Source organism: Cibotium barometz, chromosome 38 (genome assembly GCF_041138505.1).
Source record: "Cibotium barometz isolate CiBa-2024 chromosome 38, ASM4113850v1, whole genome shotgun sequence".
Lineage (NCBI taxonomy): Eukaryota > Viridiplantae > Streptophyta > Polypodiopsida > Cyatheales > Cibotiaceae > Cibotium > Cibotium barometz.
Genome location: NC_141083.1, coordinates 15,155,253 through 15,175,139, shown reverse-complemented (window position 1 = coordinate 15,175,139; position 19,887 = coordinate 15,155,253). Strand labels below are relative to the sequence as shown.

At 37.3% G+C, this 19,887-nt stretch overlaps 1 protein-coding gene across 1 annotated transcript; it reads right to left on the bottom strand.

Annotated features, from left to right (window-relative positions):
* Positions 1–8,476: 8,476 nt before the first annotated feature.
* On the bottom strand, positions 8,477–12,890 carry LOC147616382 (glutamine synthetase cytosolic isozyme 1-like). Its single transcript, XM_086777449.1, has 14 exons — positions 12,649–12,890; positions 12,223–12,262; positions 12,032–12,135; positions 11,383–11,431; positions 11,184–11,290; positions 10,955–11,042; positions 10,734–10,862; positions 10,022–10,096; positions 9,873–9,926; positions 9,738–9,775; positions 9,363–9,522; positions 9,021–9,081; positions 8,829–8,922; positions 8,477–8,677 (listed from the first exon to the last, which is right to left on the bottom strand). The coding sequence occupies exons 1-13, from the start codon at positions 12,720–12,722 to the stop codon at positions 8,831–8,833; spliced, it is 1,071 nt and encodes a 356-aa protein (XP_086633575.1). The 5' UTR covers positions 12,723–12,890; the 3' UTR covers positions 8,477–8,677; positions 8,829–8,830.
* Positions 12,891–19,887: the final 6,997 nt, after the last annotated feature.

Here is a 19,887-nt window from a genome sequence, read left to right as displayed (position 1 = left end):
ATGAAAGCTCCTTCTTACGGCATTTAATGTTTTTGCATAGCGTGGGTGTCCTGCAACAACAGGACTATCATGAGCTTCATGGAGGATTAGTTTCTTTAAAGTAGGATCCTTAGGGACACATAGCCTGTGATTGAAGTAGAGGCTTCCTTCATGAGTGGAGTATCCCTTGATTAGATTCTTCTCTTTCTCTGAATTTCCCCCTTCTTCTACTAACTTCACCATCCTCTGATAATCTGGATCATGAGATGAGACTTCTTTCACCTTGACCAGTATGGGATCATTTGGCATTGAAATTGCACTTAAGAAAGATTTGCGGCTAAGTGCATCTGCTACCACATTATCTTTCCCAGGGTGGAATTTGATGTCGAAGTCATATTCTTGTAGAATTTCAATCCATCTCCTTTACCGCATGTTGAGGTTAGGCTGGGTGAAGATCCACGTCAGACTTTTGTGGTCAGTTACAAGCTGGAATCCCCCCCCCCAAGAGATAATGTCTCCATAATTTGAGGCAATCAACAACTGCTAAGAGCTCCAAAACATGGGTGGCATAATTTGCTTCATGTTGCTTTAGCTTGCGGGAAGTATAAGCGACAGTTCTTCCTTCTTGTCCTAAGACACCACCAAGTGCTAGACTACTGGCATCAGTTAACCACTTCAAATTCCTTGGTGAAATCAGGAAGTTTCACAACTAGAGAAGTAATAATGACCTTGAGCTGATCAAAACTGTTTTGATGGATTGGCAGCCACACTATTTTGCAATCCTTCTTAAGAAGATCCGTCAAAGGTGCAACTACCAAGGCATAATCTTTGATAAAAATCCTATACCATCCTGTGATTCCCAAAAACCCACGAACTTCACAAAATTGATTTAGGGGGTGGCCACTCCAGTATATCTTTGACCTTGGTAGGGTCTACTAAGATGCCATCTTTGGAGACGATGAACCCAAGATACTCAATTTGATGAGTAAAGAAAGTACATTTTCTCTTCTTGGCATAGAGTTTATGTCTGCACAGCATGCAGAACCCTACGCACATGTTTCTCATGCTCTTCCATTGATTTGGAGTAGATTAAGATGTCATAAAAAAAAACAAGCACAAATTCATCCAAGTAAGGACGGAATATATCTTGCATTAGGCGGTTGAAGGTTGCAGGAGCATTGGTTAACCCGAATGACATTACAGTAAACTCATAGTGGTGGCTAATGGGTATTGAAGGCTGTCTTGGGTATATCTGCTTCCTTGACTCTGATCTGATAGTAACCAGACCTCAAATCTATTTTTGAAAAAACTTTGGCCCCATGAAGCCTATCAAGAAGCTCGTCGATGTGCGAGGGATAGGATACTTATTCTTGACAGTGACTTGATTTAGCCCTCGATAATCTATGCAGAGGCGGAGAGTTCCGTCCTTCTTCTTTTGGAAAAGAACAGGTGACCCCCAAGGAGAGCTACTAGGGGGTACGAATCCTTGCTCAATTTTCTAAACTGGTCACACCTTCTTTCCTCGAGACTGACGAAAGAGTTGGGTCTTGGTCATAGTCTGATTCAAGGTTCGAGTCGGATAAGATTTTTCTTGATCTATCTTTCTCATAAAAATTTGATAGTTCAGTTACTATTTTATTGAATTTCTTTCTTTGAATATTCACTTAATTGATTTCTAAATTAATTATGAATTCCAATGAGGAATAAATTAATCATTTATCTGAATATTTCGATCTCTCGATAGATTTTCTGAATTCTCTTTTTACAATCCGAGTGAATATAAAACAATAGAAATTTCTCTCTTAGCGTATTTAATTATTCATTTATCAAATACTCATAGAATTTAAACATAGGATTTAAGAGAATTCTAATTTTGATATAAAAATTCTTTATGCATCTATTTATGCATAAAAATCAACTTCAATGGGAATAACACTTTTATAAAAAAATCCTTTTATGCATAAAATCAAATTTAAAAAGAATAACACTTTTAAAATAAAAAGAATTTCTTTATGCATCTTTCTATGCATAAGAATCAATTTTAATGAGAATAACACTTTTGAAATAAAAATAAATCTTTTATGCATCTTTCTATGCATAAAAATCAATTTAATGAGAATAACACTTTTGAAATAAAAATAAATCCTTTATGCATCTTTCTATGCATAAAAATCAAATTTAATGAGAATAACACTTTTGAAATAAAAATAAATCCTTTATGCATCTTTCTATGCATAAAAATCAAATTTAATGAGAATAACACTTTTGAAATAAAACTAAATCCTTTATGCATCTTTCTATGCATAAAAATCAAATTTTAAACATGAGTATAATGGAAAGTGGGAACTATAAAGTGTCAAATAACCCTAAAGAGATTAATTCTAATGTCGATTTGCAGCTCTATAAATGGCCCAAAAGTGATTGTCTCAAGTCTCAATAATGACAATAAGTAGGTGTATCAATAGTAGGCAAATTGGCACGAAAAGCTATTAACTTTCAAAACCATCATGAGGTGCAAAATGAAACATTCTTCAATTAGTCATCAAATTAATGTTAATGTGTGTGTGTGTGTGTGTGTGTGTGTGTGTGTGAACATAGAGAAAATTAGAGAAGATTATGCAAAAATAATAGCTATTCTAAATAGTATTTAAATGAAAAAACCATAGAGAAAACATGAGAAAATTAGAGAAGGAAACATTGTAATATACGTAGTATTACAATATGCCTTATATATAAAAGAGATCAACCGATCATATGTTTGAATGGAAAAACTCTTAATATCATCCAAATGTTAAGAGCACTTTAAGAAGTGTTAAAGTTACTTTAACACTACATTAATATTTGTTAACAAATAAGAATTAGTTTATTAAAAATTATTTATACATACATAGTATTAAAATGAAATACAACAATTAATATTAATAGAGAGAATATCCCAACTAATGAATCATCTAGTATATTAATTAAGTATTAGTCAATAGAGTATTATTATTGTGAGAATTAGTGAAAATAAAGAATATTAAAATATCTTATGAGTAAAAATAACTATTCAAGAATTAAGTTAGCATGTACGGGTTTATTAATCCCTATAACAAAAGACAATAATACAATGCTAGCAAAGAATAATTACACTTGAAAATTATATTATAAGATTATAAGGGAGCTATAGTAGTTAGGTTAGTAAAAAGAACAAGGCACCAATTAAGGAAACTTATTTAAACCTAATCATGCTCGAAATTCTACAAATGACTAATTGTATAGATGGCTACGTACTATTGCCGCACAATAGAACTGCTAATGAAAACAAAGAAGCTTATGTAATCTACACACCTGCGGGTTAGCCTCTCGAATGATGATGGTTAAGAGACAAACAAGCTGGGGGTGTATTTATAGGTGTAAGGGGTATAACGGGATTAGTTTAATTCGACTAATTAATTGTAATTAGCATGACATTTTAACTACATTCATTGCACCGACTGCCAAAGGATAAGCATGTTGCCATATTGTGGACATAAATTAGCAAAAGGTAATGCCTATATTAATGCAAGAGGCATGGGAGCCAACTGGCTGTTATGTGTTAAAATAGAAGGGTATATAAAATTGAAAAAGATAATTATCTTCAAACCATTAATTGATTATCTTATAGCCATAGGACTTGATAGGGTAAGTCCCATAGTTATAGATAGGGTCTATACACATATATTAACTTACCAATGGGTTCCAAAGTAGTATAATAGGAAGTGTATAAAAAATAATGTAAAATATGAGAACAATAAAAATGGGATAATTAAAACTTACTAAGTTACATTTGTTAGCACAAGAAAGGATCCAATACTCATACAAATTTACACCAAAACATTATGAAGATAACGAAACAAAGGGTCAAAAATACAAAAAAAGATGGTTATGTGGTTACACATGTATACTTGCAAAATAACCATACTGTTAAGAAAAATTAGCTAGGATTCCAACTGTATATAGAGGCATGAAGAAGAGATTATAGAGTGAAATGTTTCAAAGTCCTCATTATTCTTCCATCAATGATATGAGTTTCTGCACAACAATCTAAACATTAACATACAGGATTATTAATTAGAAAATGAGGCACAAATTATGCCAGTTTAAGATTAGTTGTGTGTGTGTGTGTGTGTGTGTTTATTAATGTGTATATGTATGTGTGTGTGTTTATAGAGGAGAGTGTGTGTGGTGTGTATATACTTACAAAATGAGGTAAATATGTGTGAGTGTGTGTATATATATGTGAGTGTGTGCATAGGGGTGAGTGTGTGTGTGCAGATTTACCATTAAAGAGAAAATTGAATTGTGTGCATAGGGGTGAGTGTGTGTGCAGATTTACCATTACAAAGAAAATTGAATTGTGTGTGTGTGTGTGTGTGTGTGTGTGTGTGTGTGTACACACACATACACACACACACATATACACATGCATAGACGCACGCACACACACACACACATACATACATACATACATACATACATACATATATAGTTTGTTAACATCCAATTATCCAAGTTCAAAGCCTTTTCAAAGATTGACCTAGGTTTAGTTATCAATATATCTAAATAAGGGAGGATGTCAATACTGCGTTTTGTACTCGCTATGAGTTTACTGTCTGACCTTTTGATTTGATAAATGCTCCTACAACATTCATGTGATTGACGGAACACCATCTATCATAAGTACCTAAATGACTTTACTCATAATCTTATACGATATCTTTGCATATTCTTAAACAATATCTTTGTATATTTCAAGGACGAGAGAGAACATGAATTCCATCTTAAGACGGTGTTGCAAAAGCTTAGACCATAAGCTTTATGCATCTACTAAAATTGTTTTTTAGGACTTGTGATTTCTAAATTGGGAAAGAGGAAAGACACTTTGACCTAGATAAAGTAAAGGCTATTCTTGAATGGTTGCCTCCTAAACGTCTTAGAGAAGTGAGAAGTTCTCTCAGCCTAGCTCAGTATAAGAGAAATATCAATAAATTAGATAGCTAGTCCTCTAATAGATTTGACTACGAAAGAGAAGACATATTAATAAATTCGATAGTTAGTCCTCTAACAGATTTGACTAAGAAAGAGCTGAGATTTTAGTGGAGCGAAAAAATCTAGAAAGCTCTTTGTATGTGGTTATATCTTGAAATACCCTTCTTTAATAACTAAAATATCACAAATGGCTAGATTTGGCTATGGAAGTTTTCCAATTGAGGTATATGCAAGGTGTCTTTATTTCTTACAACTTTTGATTAGCTTAATAGGAACCTTAATATTTAATATCTAAAAGACTTACAAATGGCTACTTTTGGCTCTATGAAAGTTTGCCAATTGAGGTATATGCCCTTCGGTGTCTTTATTTATTATAGCTTTTTATTAGCTCAATAGGAACCTTAATATTTAAAGCTATTTTGCATATTAAAAATATCTGATATAGGAAGAGTTTATTAAACTATTTATCTATTTATCTCAACCAATTTAATGGTGTCATCTTGAGATATATGTGATATCTATGCATCAATAGTTTATTAAACAAGTAACAAAAAACATCCCATGATTTTAGGCCTTTGTTCAAATGCATACATCCATTATTATTAACATCCAGTTAGGTGATCCATGTAGCCATTTATATGGTAATGATGTGTGGACGTAGGCTAATAGTGGGTTGGGTACTTTTTTTCTCCTTAGGTCTATTTTCTCGAGAATGTGTACACACTCTTAGAATGTGTTAAAGTGACCTTATCATGTCAGTTCACTTGTACTTCACTTATTCTCATGAATCTACTTTAAGTGTTGTTCTTCTCTCTATCTCTCCTTGCTTGTTGCATCCCTGTGTGTGTTGTTACCTTTGTCTCCACTCCAACAACTAGTATTAGATCAGGTTCTCTTGGCCCTGACCCCCTCATCATCACCTTGAGTTTCTCTTCTAATGGTGCTCTCCTCTTAGGTGAAGAAGGTATACCCAACAGTGTGTTGTTAACTATGCTAAAGAAGTTTATGCATTTTGAGGCATTTCGGGGCTTGTTCACATGCTGTAAGGTTTACATAAACATCTCGAGGGAGTATCAGTTAGAACTATCTTTGTTCACTTTCAAGTTTTTTGTACTGCAGAGAGCAGCATTTCGTGTGCAAACAAGGGCATCATCGCCACTTCATCAACTTCGCACTTTCAATCTTATCATCAACATCTTTGTCAGTATCATCATCATTGTCATCAACCTCTACATCCCTAATAACATTTTTACACTCTACAAGCTTCCATTTTTCATATAGTTTATAGGTTTTTTTGTTAACAATGATCTCTAGCAGGCCATCTTGGTTGCATTATCAGTGGTGGTGGTGGACATTCACAGTACCTTGGTAGTCAAGATGTTTTCATTTTTATGTCAAAGATTTGCTATATGTAGGCTGAAATGACAGCCAATGATGTATTTGGGATACTTTCCGTTGAGGATGAGTGTGACAAGGGCTTTGGAATGTTGCGGGTCGACCATCACACATTGTGACATTTCAAGCACCAGTGTAAGGCTATCAATTGTTCATGGTACCACGAATTGACATTATTAGTTATTGCTCGCATACGTAATAAACGAGCCAAAAGGGGTAAAGCTCTCAAAAAAAAGCGATGCTAGTAACATACGTTATGTTCCTCACAACTACACAAGAGAATTTGCCTTACTTTTAAAAAGAAAATGTGGTATTTATTTTAAAAGCATTCTAATCCACATTTGTTGTATTTCAAGACTGGACCTAGCTTTGGAAAAAAAATGGATGCAAACAAGGTAACCATAATGAAATGCTCTCTAAAGTTTATTTGTTACACAAAGAGGATCATTTTAATATTTAAGTAACATGTATGCTAACATGATTTTTGTTGCAGTTGTTCAACATGTTTAAAGCATGCATCGATGCATGAAAACTCACTTAACAACAAACCAATGTCCAACACTGTGGGATAGAGACACCATGAATACATAAATGGATTAGGTACACGTAAACAACTACGAGAGTTCATGGACAAATGCATTTCGCCAAAGAAACATAACTTTATAAAAATTGAAGTGGGATAGAGACACCATGAATACATCAATGGATTAGGTACATGTAAACAACTACGAGAGTTCATGGACAAATGCATTTCGCAAAGAAACATAACTTTACAAAAATTAAAGACTTCCACTTGAAGTTATGTGATCTAAAGCATGACACAGATTATGTTTTTGACATGGTATTTCAGAATGGTTGTTTGTAAGGCTTTGTCTTCAAGTTATGTGTACACTATAGGAACTTAGAGCATGCTCATTCTCTAAGATTTGTGGTGAAATCTTGATGGATTCTACACAACAATTTAAAATGCACAATTTAAAAACATACTTCGTAGTTCGATGTGTACTTTTGTAAACTCAACCGGCAAGAAGAGAGTGGGCACACTAATAAATGCCCTTTATTTTCAAATTTTCTAAATTCATATATATTTGTATGTATGTATATATATGTGTGTGTGAAGTACCTACACTTTTGCATATGCACAAAATTGACAACAATCAAGAACACTGACAAAAATCAATAAGTGCACACTATGGTTATAGTCGCTCAGTGTCGTAATTCCCTCAAGTAGCAGATCAAACGGCAATAGTTAAGCACATAGCTTCTAGCAAGTGCAGGCTGAAGAAGATCCTTAAGAGTATAATGTTCCCATTGAGGAAGAAACATCCATCTCAATCTGCAACCACTACCAGCAGAAAATGCCTATATTTCATTGTATCAGCAATACTTTCATGACAACACAATTCGTGCACAAATGGACCACATGTTTTCAGCAGTCTCCCAAGGATAACAGAGTGACAAATTTCAGCTTAGACTGTCGTTTGAGTGTAGTGCAAAAATGGACCATGATTTAACCATATGTAACACATGAAAGGAATTGGACTGTGCCAAATTGTACCACCTTCGGGTGGGAAACCATGCCGCCTCAAGGTGGGCACCCATGTTGTTACTATGTAAGGATCTACTCATGGAAAAAAAAAAAATCTTTTAACACATTGACCTGATGTACACTAGTATTCACAAGTAAAAGAAACACCATCGAAACAAAGCTCAAGATATTGTGCACCACGAAGCCACCTCATCAAACTCCAATAAAGCTCAGTTGAAAATCTCTCCACCTAATTTTCACCTTCTTTAGCATGGCCATTGTTTGTACTTTGACTTGGCTCAATGCAATTAATGCTAGTGACCTAGTATAGGGTCCTTGTTCACATTTCAATAATCAAAGCTCTTTTTAAGTGTCTTTACAGACACAGCCACCACCACCCAAGAAAAGGGGAGATTTCACCCACCCATCTATCATAGGTGGGAGATCTCCCCTGCCTGAAGATCTGTCTGTAAAGACCCTAAAATTATTAAGCTTCATCCAGAATAAGAAGATTGTAACACATCGACGTTCTCAAGGTGAAAAGGTGCAGAACCACAATCACAGTTTTATTTTTTGAACCTATCTCTACTAAAAAAGCATTAAGTTCGTCGACAAAATAATAGCGATCAATGTGTTCCAATGTTGAATGACAATCAAACATCATCAGAACAATATATGCCTTGGAACATTTACAAACAAGGAGGGTCTTCCAGAGCATCAATGTCATCCAGTGTTGCGATGATGTCTTACTGATGACAAAAATTCCTGATATTGGATGGGAAAACATATGACAAGAAAACAAAGGTCAGATCTAACAACCCTTCAAGGATTGTGCTTATATCAAGGCATAAACATAGTCGGTTTTGAACTTTGATAAGTTGACTAAAATCGTCATAAAGCAAAGACAATAGCTTACCCCTATGGCTTGTACAATATGGTAGTACTTGCAATCATTGATGTCACGACATATGGATCCATGTTGCTTGCTGGCCTCCTATCCTCAAAATAGCCTAAAAAACACAAATTGAATTGAATGAATCAGCTTAGATGTTGTAATGTTGTGTGCTTGTTTACCTAAAAGTTGCATTTGATGATCAAGCTCAAGTACCTTTGCCTTCCTTCTCCGTATCTCGACCAACTCGGATAGAGGCCCCACGATTTGCAACACCCTGCACAGTTTTTTTGAAGTGAGGGATACAAGTACGAAACATAAAAGCAGTGCTAAGTGAAACAAAACCTCAAAAATACCCAATGTGATGAAGGCCATATGCCCCTGCAAGAAAGGTAAGGCCTCATAGTTGGATCTTAAAAGGAAGAGAAAAATCCCTTGGAGTTTTGGGGCAGTGATATAAAGGACATTTCTCAAAGAAATTGGGGTAAATTTGGTTTACGCGCAGCCATAATTAAACAGCAATCGAGCCCAGAGCAATCCTTGAATTAGATAATATACCCATGAGAAAGTGTTTATATCGGCTGTCTCATGCCGACCCGTAAGTCGTCGCTCATTTCCTTCACCATAGGCCGCAATATGCTCTTTGTGCTTCAATCCCAGCTTCTCTATGGCTTTCTTGATCACCTCAAAACCACCCTCATTCCTCATGGTTAGGGTACTGAAATCAAAACAAATCTACTATGATAACATGGCCAATAGTTATGTATGGTTATAATGGGAAAAATCAACATGCACATGCTAGGTTTAGCTTCTAGATTTACTCATATAAGGTGAGAATTCTAGTGGATTTGTGATCCATACTTGATTTGATCAAAAAACCTTCAGTTAATCAAACCAGTTAGTTCAACAAAAAAAAAAAGCATGCCTTCTCACCTGTAGTTGGTGTGGCAGCCAGCACCGTTCCAATCTCCCTGCCACAACAAAAAATAGAATAAGAAACACAGATGGGAGAGCTTCAGTTGTTAAAACCCTCTTATCTAAATGCTCCCTCCTCTAAGATTCACTTACCTCAATTGGCTTGGGGTCCAAAGAGAGAACCACTCCTGCAAGCTCCGTGATACGCTGGATGCCATGTTCCAAAAGTCAGGTGAGGAATAACTTTGGCTCCATACATGCTTCGTGCTTGAATATTACACCAAGCTACATAGTGTTCTCACCTCTAAGATGTATCGAGCACACCAAAGCTGATCTCCAGACGAGATGCCCACGCAAGGTCCAACTTGGAATTCCCACTGGTAACACATAACACACAGCCCAAAAACACATTGCAATATATGGAGAGAGAGAGAGAGAGAGAGAGAGAGAGAGAGAGAGAGAGATCTTAAGCTTTTGAAAAACGACCAATATGGAGGGAAAGTGCATAACTGCATACATAAATGCCCACAGGCACATTCATACACAGCATTTACATGTAAGGCATTCATGAATGTATACATTAGGCATATCGCACATCACTGATCACCCTAAGCAGCATGTACACATTGCATATCAAACATCAAATTGTCAAGGGTATGGCATGTTCACTTCAACAAGTCAAAAAAAGAAGTTGCCAGTTGCCATTGAGCACGCATGAATGTGTATGTTTAATGCATGTAAATATGCTATCCACTAATTACCCTATGAAATTCTCCATTGCCATATTCATGGATGCCATATAGTCATTGATTCTTTGAGCGAGTCACCACTACTATGTGCATGTGCAGCATATCACTAAATTATGTGTAAACCATGTATGTGTGTAGAATCACGTATGTAGGTATGGGGTATGTATATACACATGCGACATATGAATATCACTACATTGTATGTAAATCATGTATTTTATGTATATATGCACATCACTTTTCGACATATGCAATTCTCCATTACCTGGCCAGGCATCACCTCCCCGTTGATACCAGACACTTGGATGCCTGCATAGATGCAAGCCTTGTAATGGGCATCAATGATAGAGCGGCCCCAAGCTTTGTCCGCTCCCACTCCACAATAATAAGGTCCCTTTAGGGGGGGAAAGGAGGAGATTAGGGTCATTGATTAACATACACATAAGATGAGAACTCTTAAATTCAAATTTCACAGACATTACTTACCTGGGGTCCAGGAAATCCTCCAGTAGGCCATCCAAGAGGCCATTTAACATCCTTCTGCAGAAGTGTGAACTCTTGCTCAATGCCAAACCTGTGCAAGAAATGGATAAGAATATAGCCCAAATTTTGTACGAATAAGAAAAGGCCCTCTTCTGGCTAGCAGGGGAAATCCCTCAACTTGCAGAAAAGTAGCAAAACAAGCAGAGTATACATGAATTAACATGGACTTTACCACGGCACCTCCTTCTCAACCTCCTTGTCTGCAAAGATCTTTGCAGCTGCAAATCGCTTATTAGTTGGAATAGGCTCCCCTGCAGGGGTGTAGCAATCACAAATCACCTGCAACCATTACCCTCTTACTATTCAGAAGAGGGGTCCTTTAAATAACCTCAAAGATTTTGACTTTAGTGGAAGATTAACATTTAACTTACAAGGATGTTCTCTCCTCTGCGGAATGGGTCCTTATAGATGGCTTGAGGACTGCAAGAAACACAAAGATTCACTCAAAAGAAGCATGTGGGCAGACACAACATTTGAATTTACTACATTTAAAAAAAAGGGGGGGGGAAATTGCTGGAGTACATACATCAGAGTATTGGTTCTTGACATAATTTAAATAACAAATACCTCAGAGTATTGGCTCTTGACATAATTTCAATAACAAATACATAGATACTCACATAGTAATAACATATAGACAATCTCGCACACACGCATACACACGTAAAGATGATGTACATACATATGAGAAAAGAAAACTTTGAGAACATATATACATATGGCTTTTGAGAGTATTGGCTTAAGACAAACATACATTCATAGATAAACATGCTCACATATGTACGTACATATATACATGCACACACACTAGATATACACAAACACATGCTCACCATACATGCATGCATACACATACATACATACACTTACATACACAAGTAAGTACACACAAACGTCTCGACATAGCATTTAGATTTTCGGTAAATATAGATATTTGCAAAAATGCCAAAGTAAGAATTTTAAAAAATTACTGTAAGCGCATCCCCAATAAAAAGACTTTACCGTAGAATGAGGACTTACTATAGGATGACTTCACTGTCTTGGCCAGGGGCTTGGCCAGTACTTGATCCATCATAGTTCCACTTGGGGAGGTCCTTGGGGCTCTTGATGGGGGCCTTCACAGTCTGTTGAGAGGAAATTAGCACTAATCTAAATCAAGGGTGAAAACCAAGCAGCAAACTATAACAAAAGGCCTGTTATAACACCATTACCCTTGCTTTGCTCCTGAGATCCAGGCCAGATCCACCAATCCTGCCCAAAAAAATTTACAATTCGAGGTAATAAGTGTAAATTCTCAGTCTCTGGGCCAAATCTAATCAACTGTACAGAAAAGCCATAACTATTTGAGCTCGATTATGATAATTATAAAGAAAACCCAAGTAATCGAGATTAGTTTATCACCAGGATTTAGTCCATAATTATTGAGCCTAAATAATAGTAAAATGAGCTTAGACTGCACCAGAACGTTTGGGGAAAATTAAAAAATTCAATTACTGTAAGCACTCAAAGAAATACTCCAAAACCCAGATGGAAAAAAGCAGGACCCATTTACTGTAAACCAGATTTTTCTTTTGGGAAGCCCAAAAAGCAATGGAAAGCAAAAAGCAAAGGTCAGATTTGACGGGAAGAGGGCATACCAGATGTATTCTGCGATGATGTAGCCTGAGTCAGTGATGTCCAGGTTGATGAGGTCGTCTACTAGGGGCGACATGGCAGGGAGGAAAGCAAAAAGCAGAGACAATTGCAAGGCAGGAAGGTGGGAAGAGGGGGTCTGCCTAGAAATAGGCGAGGAAAGGAGACCCCAAAGCTATGGGTAGAAAAAAGACAGGTTGGCGAGTGATTAATATAATTTTTATATCCTTTTTATTTTGTGTACCTCAATCTACACTCAAGTTTTGTTGTTGGAGTATCTTGTTGGGAGGGTGGATGTAGTCCATCAGCTCAACAAGCGTGCCATCCGCCATGTAGCTCGTGCCATCCTAGCTGACCGACATGGAGCCCGGATCCTTATCATGGAACCCGACCGTTCTACTAGCTGAACTACACACCCGTAGGCTTGTTGTTGGAGTATCTATTTGCACCTTTCTTTTGTTTATCAACAACTATAATTAAGTTTTGGTCAATGGGTTTGATTTTTTCAATACATGAAAGGGTAAGCAAGCTTAGTGATAACAGCTCAGGATTTCATATCGTATGTAGCTTTTTGACTTAATTCATGGTTTTCCATGTGTGAATATCCAACATTGGTTAATGTTTTTCAAAACATGAAAGGGTAGGCAAATTCATAATGTTGCTGAGGATTTCATATCATATGTAGCTTTTTGAATTAATTCATGGCTTTCCATGTGTAAATATCCAATATTAGTTAATGGTTTTGGGTGTAGCTAACAAAAGATTAGCATTAAGCTTAGTCTATTTTGATTGATATGAGAGTGATTTTTGGCCAAGCAATTTTGTGGGTTGGGCTATCCAATTATACCTTTGTGGGTACCTAGATTTGTGTAGATAAGGCATCCAATGGTCATGGAAATCCAACACTGCCCTTTCCAAAAGGCCTAACCCATGAACTTTTCCCACGTGTTATCCCCCCTATGTACTATTCCCATGTTTTTTTTCCTCGGCACTTCATGCAAATAAGTTGTCCCAACAACAAATGCACCAAACACCTACTAGGAAGATCAACCATAACTCCTCAAATGTAAAGTGTTGTCTAAGGACCTGTTTTTGCAAGAGCATGGTCACCAAAGTGCTAATTGAGTGTTCAAACAAGCACCTTGGTTTGCATCAGCTCATAGAAGACACCGCATATTATTCTAAAGACTACAACACCATTTTCTACCTACACACACAAATAGTCACTTTGACTACTTTGAGATTGCCCTTTGCTACCTTTTTCATGCATTTTTTCCATTCTAGTATCTAAATTGAATAGCACGATATGAGTGGACAAAAGAGAATAATTTCAAGGGAATTTTCTTGCTTTTGTAAAAACAAGCCCTAAGTAAAGCATGATCTAACCTAAGCTATGAGCATGATGATGGTCCACTTTATCTTCCCATTAAAGCATCCAAATGCTTGCATTTATGATTAAGCTACAATAAAGAATTTTGGGACTATATCTATGTATAATACATGCTACTTTCTTTTCATCTGTAAATGAAGAGAATGCTCATGTGTATGCATGCACATGTGTACGAACAAGGAGATAAAATCACCTCTTTGCTTTGAACATGTGAAATGGCATAACATGTATTATCTTCTTCTCAAAGACAATGTAGATATACCTTATTGAGTTTGGCAGTACAATAATAAAAAGTGTTTTGGTATGACCTTCCACTATTATGTCTTATATACAAGCATGCACACTACATGTTATGCTTCGTTAACATTAGCCAATCCCTTTGAATGAAACAACCCCTATTATATGATAGAGCCATACTCATGAATTCATGAACTATGCATATGTGCATTGTCCATAATGTATGCTAGGTATCTTTGGGTTCCCTTTGAATGAAAGCATCCCTAATATGGCTCTATTATATGATGGAGCAATACTCATGAATTCATGGACTATGCCTATATGCATAGTCCATAATGTATGCTACTTACTTCCTTTTAGGTCTATGACCCCCAATTATGCCAACAATGTAAGTCGAGACTTTGTATACACAAGCATAATTGTATGATTTCTTTTACATTTTCATTTGCACATGTCTGTGCATACACGCATTAAAACACACAAGGATACATGATCACTTCCCTATCATACATGTAAAGGCATACAACATGTATTATTACTTTTTTTAAACAAACGTGAAGGTTAGAGCTTAGACCATTCAAAGCTTAGTTGTAGTATATAATTCAAAGCTTAGTTGTATTATATAACAACCTCCACTACAATGCCTTTGAATAATTGAACGCACATAAATTGCATTCAATTATTCAAAAAGGCATGGTAGTGGAAGATTGAAGAATTTTCTTCCAAAACGAATTAAAAGACTTTTTGAAAGAATATTTGCTCATGTGCATTGCAAAGATTTTGGTAGTCTATTCCAACTAATATTTTTTTCTAAAAGAGTCCTTGTTGAATTTGTTGGTGTTTATTATAGAGCTCACTAACCTTGCCCATGTGTATTCTTACAAAATTGATTTAGGACTTTCTCATTAACTGACTAAAAAGACGATATAGCCTTGTAATAACCAAAAAGATGAAAGCATATTTGCTCACGTCATTGCAAAGATTTTGGTCAACCCTTCCAACAAATATATTTTTCCTAAAAGAATCCTTGATTTGTTGGTGTCCATTGCAAAGCTCACTAACCTTGCCCATGGCTAGGCTAACAAAAGTGATTTAGTGTTGTCTCGTAATTCTCTAAAGAGAACTAAACAGAAGGTCTATCCTTGAAATTGTGAAGCAAAGCAAAGCATTTTTATATATGCATGACTATTATGACTAGCTAAACAATATGATCAATAATTTTAATGTCAATGCTAAATTATTATATTTCATACTGTAGTCCTTTATTATTCCACAAGTAAATTTAAGAAATAAAAGCAAGCCTCATGGAAACATAAAGTTGTTAAAAGTTCTTTTTTTTTGGGAACATAAAATATTTATATTAAAAACTTAAAAAGTAGCTATGTATAGGAGATATTTGTATGACTTCATTTTCCCATGAGCCTCATCCCACCTTTTCACTATTCAACAAGCTGCATGTTTAATCCCATCTCTCATCCTATTAAACAAAGTAAGATTTCTCCCAAGAGACATGGTAGCCAACTGCATACAAGCTGTAAAGCATAGACTTAGTAGTACATCCTTTTGGAGTTTGTTCCTCCATACACTCTCCTTTAGTCCATGCCTTCACCATAGGTGTCTTGCCCAAGTGGTTCTTAATGAAGGCTACAAAGGTGTATATTAGTTGCTTCTCCTTCAAATACTATCTCTTGGTCTTTGGTCCAAACTTGGGAGGTCTTGCCTTTAAATCCATCCTTGAATAGCCTTGCAGCATAACAATATCTATTAGGGAACCCTAGTATGTACGCGGCCAGAAAACACCTCATTTAATCCCTTTGTGTGAAGGGCCTGAACCAATGGAACAAAAGTACAATCACTCATTTTATTAACATAATATATAGACCAGCATTTATACACACATCTATGCATCAACTCCATCACAACTATCCCCAAGCTTTCTCTGACTTTTGAAAACGGAATCGTTTTCTAGGATAGCTTGTGGAACACTTGAGAAATTCAACACATAAATTCAACCATGAAAACACATGCTTTGCAGGTTTCAACAAAATCAAATAAATTGAACAAAAGCATAGCAAATATAATACTTAGCTCCAAGACAAACATGCTGGGTGCAATCTTCCCCCCCCCCCTTGTGCGTGGCCTTCCCCCACACGAGTATTTTTATTAGCTTTCAACCAAAAATAGGCCATAGCCCCCAAAAATATACAAAGTGTGCTTTTAGAGAGCACGACACTCTTCCACAACAAAAATAGAGTGTCCCAAAAATTGGGGCTAGGGTAAATCCTTTAGGCTTTAATAAATTCAACATTATAAATGTATTTTTCCCAATGTATCAAAATGGAAAAATCAACTACTAATGTTACAAGCTACGCTTGTAAAAATAAATATGATGCGCATAAGAAACATTCTCCTCGACATTATTCATCAATCCTCGTAATCTTCATCACCTGAAAATATAAGCCCAATTAATAATTAAATTAATCCCACAAATATTAAACAGGCACAAACCATCACCAACTCATGACTACCAGGCGTAAGTATCCCAGGAATCACCCTGCCATACAAACCTAACTGAAATAATCATAGACGGCCCCAAGCATACGTCATATACCGCACGTATTAAATAGCGGCTTCCTACTTGATAGCAAACGGTAGTGCCTGGAACCAAATCCAAGGTACCGAACATACGATCAAGCAGAAAAACCACCATCCCCCTCCTGAAATGCTGCATCCTCTTCATCCTTTGTTGCTGTATTTATTTCCCAAAATCTCTGCATCATCAGCCAAAGGTCTTGACGTCTTCACCAATTCAAACTGATTTTCTATCTCCTCAGATGTACTAACCATCAAATTTTGACCCTTAGCCATATCACCTCCTACTGCAACCACAGGCGATAATGCCTCTTGTCCTCCTATCTGCATATCCACTGCAAACACGCCAGATTCCACTGGAACTACATCCTTGAGCTCCTGCAATGTCTGCTGTAACAATTGATTAGACAGCTTCATATTCTCTGCCTCAAGCTCTTTAATCCGCATGACATATTCCTCATCTACTTTAGAAGTAAACATAGCCTTCACCTCCTGATAAGGCTTTGAAATCCATTCCTCCATTTTCAACAGCAAACCTTCCCACAATTCTAATGCATGCTCTGTCACTGCTTTCTTCATTACTTCAACATCTTCAGTTGCTATTATTACTCCTTGAACCTGATTCTCTTCTAAGATTTCCCCTTCTAACTCTGATAATGCAGCAATCCGAGACTGTAAAAACTCATTCTCTGCTTGAACCGCTGCCACTCTGTCCATTGTCTGAGTCCACTCAGACCTGCATTCTTGCTTAAACACCTCTATCCACTGTCTGAACAATGCTGTGGAATTATGCACACCCAACAACTCCTCCTTATGTTGCTTCCTGAGCTGAACATTCTGCTCCTTCAAATCCTCTAATTCCTTGCGCATGTCATCCAACCCTGCTGCTTCATGATCAGCTACCTACTTTTCAAAAGCCTCCATAGCAGCCTTCTGTCTCTCTCCCTGCATAGCTTGCTGCCTTATATAATGTTGTACTGAGTATAACTTTATGATGACCTCTTCAGGTCTCATGGCTACATCCAACCCTGTGGACATGATCATCTGAAGTACTGGTACTACAGGAGTAGATGGTACACAGGACTCCCTAAAGGCTGTAATGCCAATACGCCAGTGCCCTTTCGTTTTGGCATCTTTAACTTATGTCCGACGATAGCCGATTCAGGCTTGCTACCCCCTGCTTTATCTCCCTCAAACACCACTAAAGAAGGCTTCTTTTTAGCCACTGCCTCTAACACCTCCTGCTCTGTATATCCGGCAGCAAGCAGATCCGCTTCAGTAGTAGCCTTCATGCTTGACCCTGTCATGAATTGCAACTTTCTCTTGAGGTTTCCACCGTCCACAGGCTCCTTCATTGCCGTCTTCGGATCTGTATGAGTAGGATCGGAACGAAGCCAATCCCTATATGTAAATAACCCGGCCATGTATGGGGCTAAACGGTCCACCGAAACTTGCCTTCTTTTATACCGAAGCCCTACATAAAACTATAATTTCTCAAACCCCAATCAATACTCAATCTTTTTTCTGCACTGTGCAGCACTGCATAAGACTCCTTACTCATATACAGACTTTTCACCAACAGGCACACCTTGGATAAAAACCGGGTACATTACACTTGCCTCTATGGAGATGCATTCCTAACCATGAAATACCCCTTTGTACCTTCGGGAGAACCAAACTCCACCCTCATCATCTGATTGGTCACTTTTAAGACACTAGAATCCTTTGTATAAGGTAAATGAAATGCTGCTGCTACATAATCTGGTGTTACCTGCACCTGTTGTGTAACAAACCCACCGGTCGATTTGAGGTAGTCGAACTGCTCCTTTGCATGCGGATTCTTCTCCCACTCCGACCATGGAAGATTTGCAAATTCCCACAGCTTTATCTGCCTTAGCCAAGCTTCTGTCTCAGCATTAGTCAGGTCCAGACAAGCCTCCTGCTCATCATCATCATCTTCAATCTCCACCGGACTGTTCTGACCCTCAACTACCCCTATCTGAACTATCTCATCCCCCGCTTTCTTAAGATGTCCATTCCCTTTCTTCATTGTCATCGGGACAGAATTATTGCGGGTTTTGGGCATGTCTAGTAGCGCTAAGCTTCTCCTAAGCTCGTTCAGGCGCTCCAGCTGGTCTACGGCTGCATTCTGCATGGCCCGCTCAGAAATAGGACACTTACTAATTTGACACTCAGTCACATCAACCACCTCAAGAGTTTCAAATGAATATTCCATTCCCACAACTCGAAAACCCCCAATCCTCATTTTGATGTGATTTAGACGTTTCACACAAATTAAAACAAACATTTTGAAATTTAAAAATTCCAAACGCCACATCAGCACAAAACACTCCGACGCCTCGGATCCTCCCTTCGGAATCACCCCTTCACATATTGCAGACATGATCTCAACTACATTCCGCTGTGTATCCATTAAGTCAGCGTCGAACCTTCTATCCGGACGTGTTTCATAAATGCCCTTCTGGCCCGGGATAGCTCCATAAAATTTCTTGAGCCTGAATCCATTAACTGGTTTCAACACCTCCGTTCCAAAATAGTCTACCAGTCGGAACATGCCTTGGCCTAAATCCTCTATAATTTTATAAGGACCCAAATACCTAAGTTTGAGCTTACCAGGATGTGGTCCCAGCTTTGAGTTATACATCATAACCCAATCACCCTTCTGAAAAATTTTAAACTTGATCTGCCTTGCCATCCATGCTTGTCTCCTCTTTTGTATCACCTCCACTGTAAGAGCACTAAGTAGTCTATCTTCATCCAACTGTAACAGCTGCTCCTGCCTGTGCTTTAATGACTCCTCCGCTGACAATCTATATTCTATAGAAATCCTCAGTGTCGGAACCACAAACTCCATGGGAACAACCGCTTCTATCCCATACACCAATCGGAATAGCGTCATGCCTGTCGACACTTTAAAGGCAGTCCGAAAGGACCACAGAGCTGAATCTAATTTATCATCCCAGTCCTTATAGTGATCTGCCAACTATTTTCTTCAAAATCCTGA

Bases quoted from the DNA above. Each gene is read 5' to 3' on its own strand.
- LOC147616382 (XM_086777449.1), bottom strand. From the start codon at position 12,722: ATGTCGCCCCTAGTAGACGACCTCATCAACCTGGACATCACTGACTCA. The intron at 12,263-12,648 runs GTATGCCCTCTT...TTTTTTGGGCAG, and splicing joins ATCATCGCAGAATACATCTG to GATTGGTGGATCTGGCCTGG. The intron at 9,776-9,872 runs GTAAGTGAATCT...TTGTTGTGGCAG, and splicing joins TGGACCCCAAGCCAATTGAG to GGAGATTGGAACGGTGCTGG.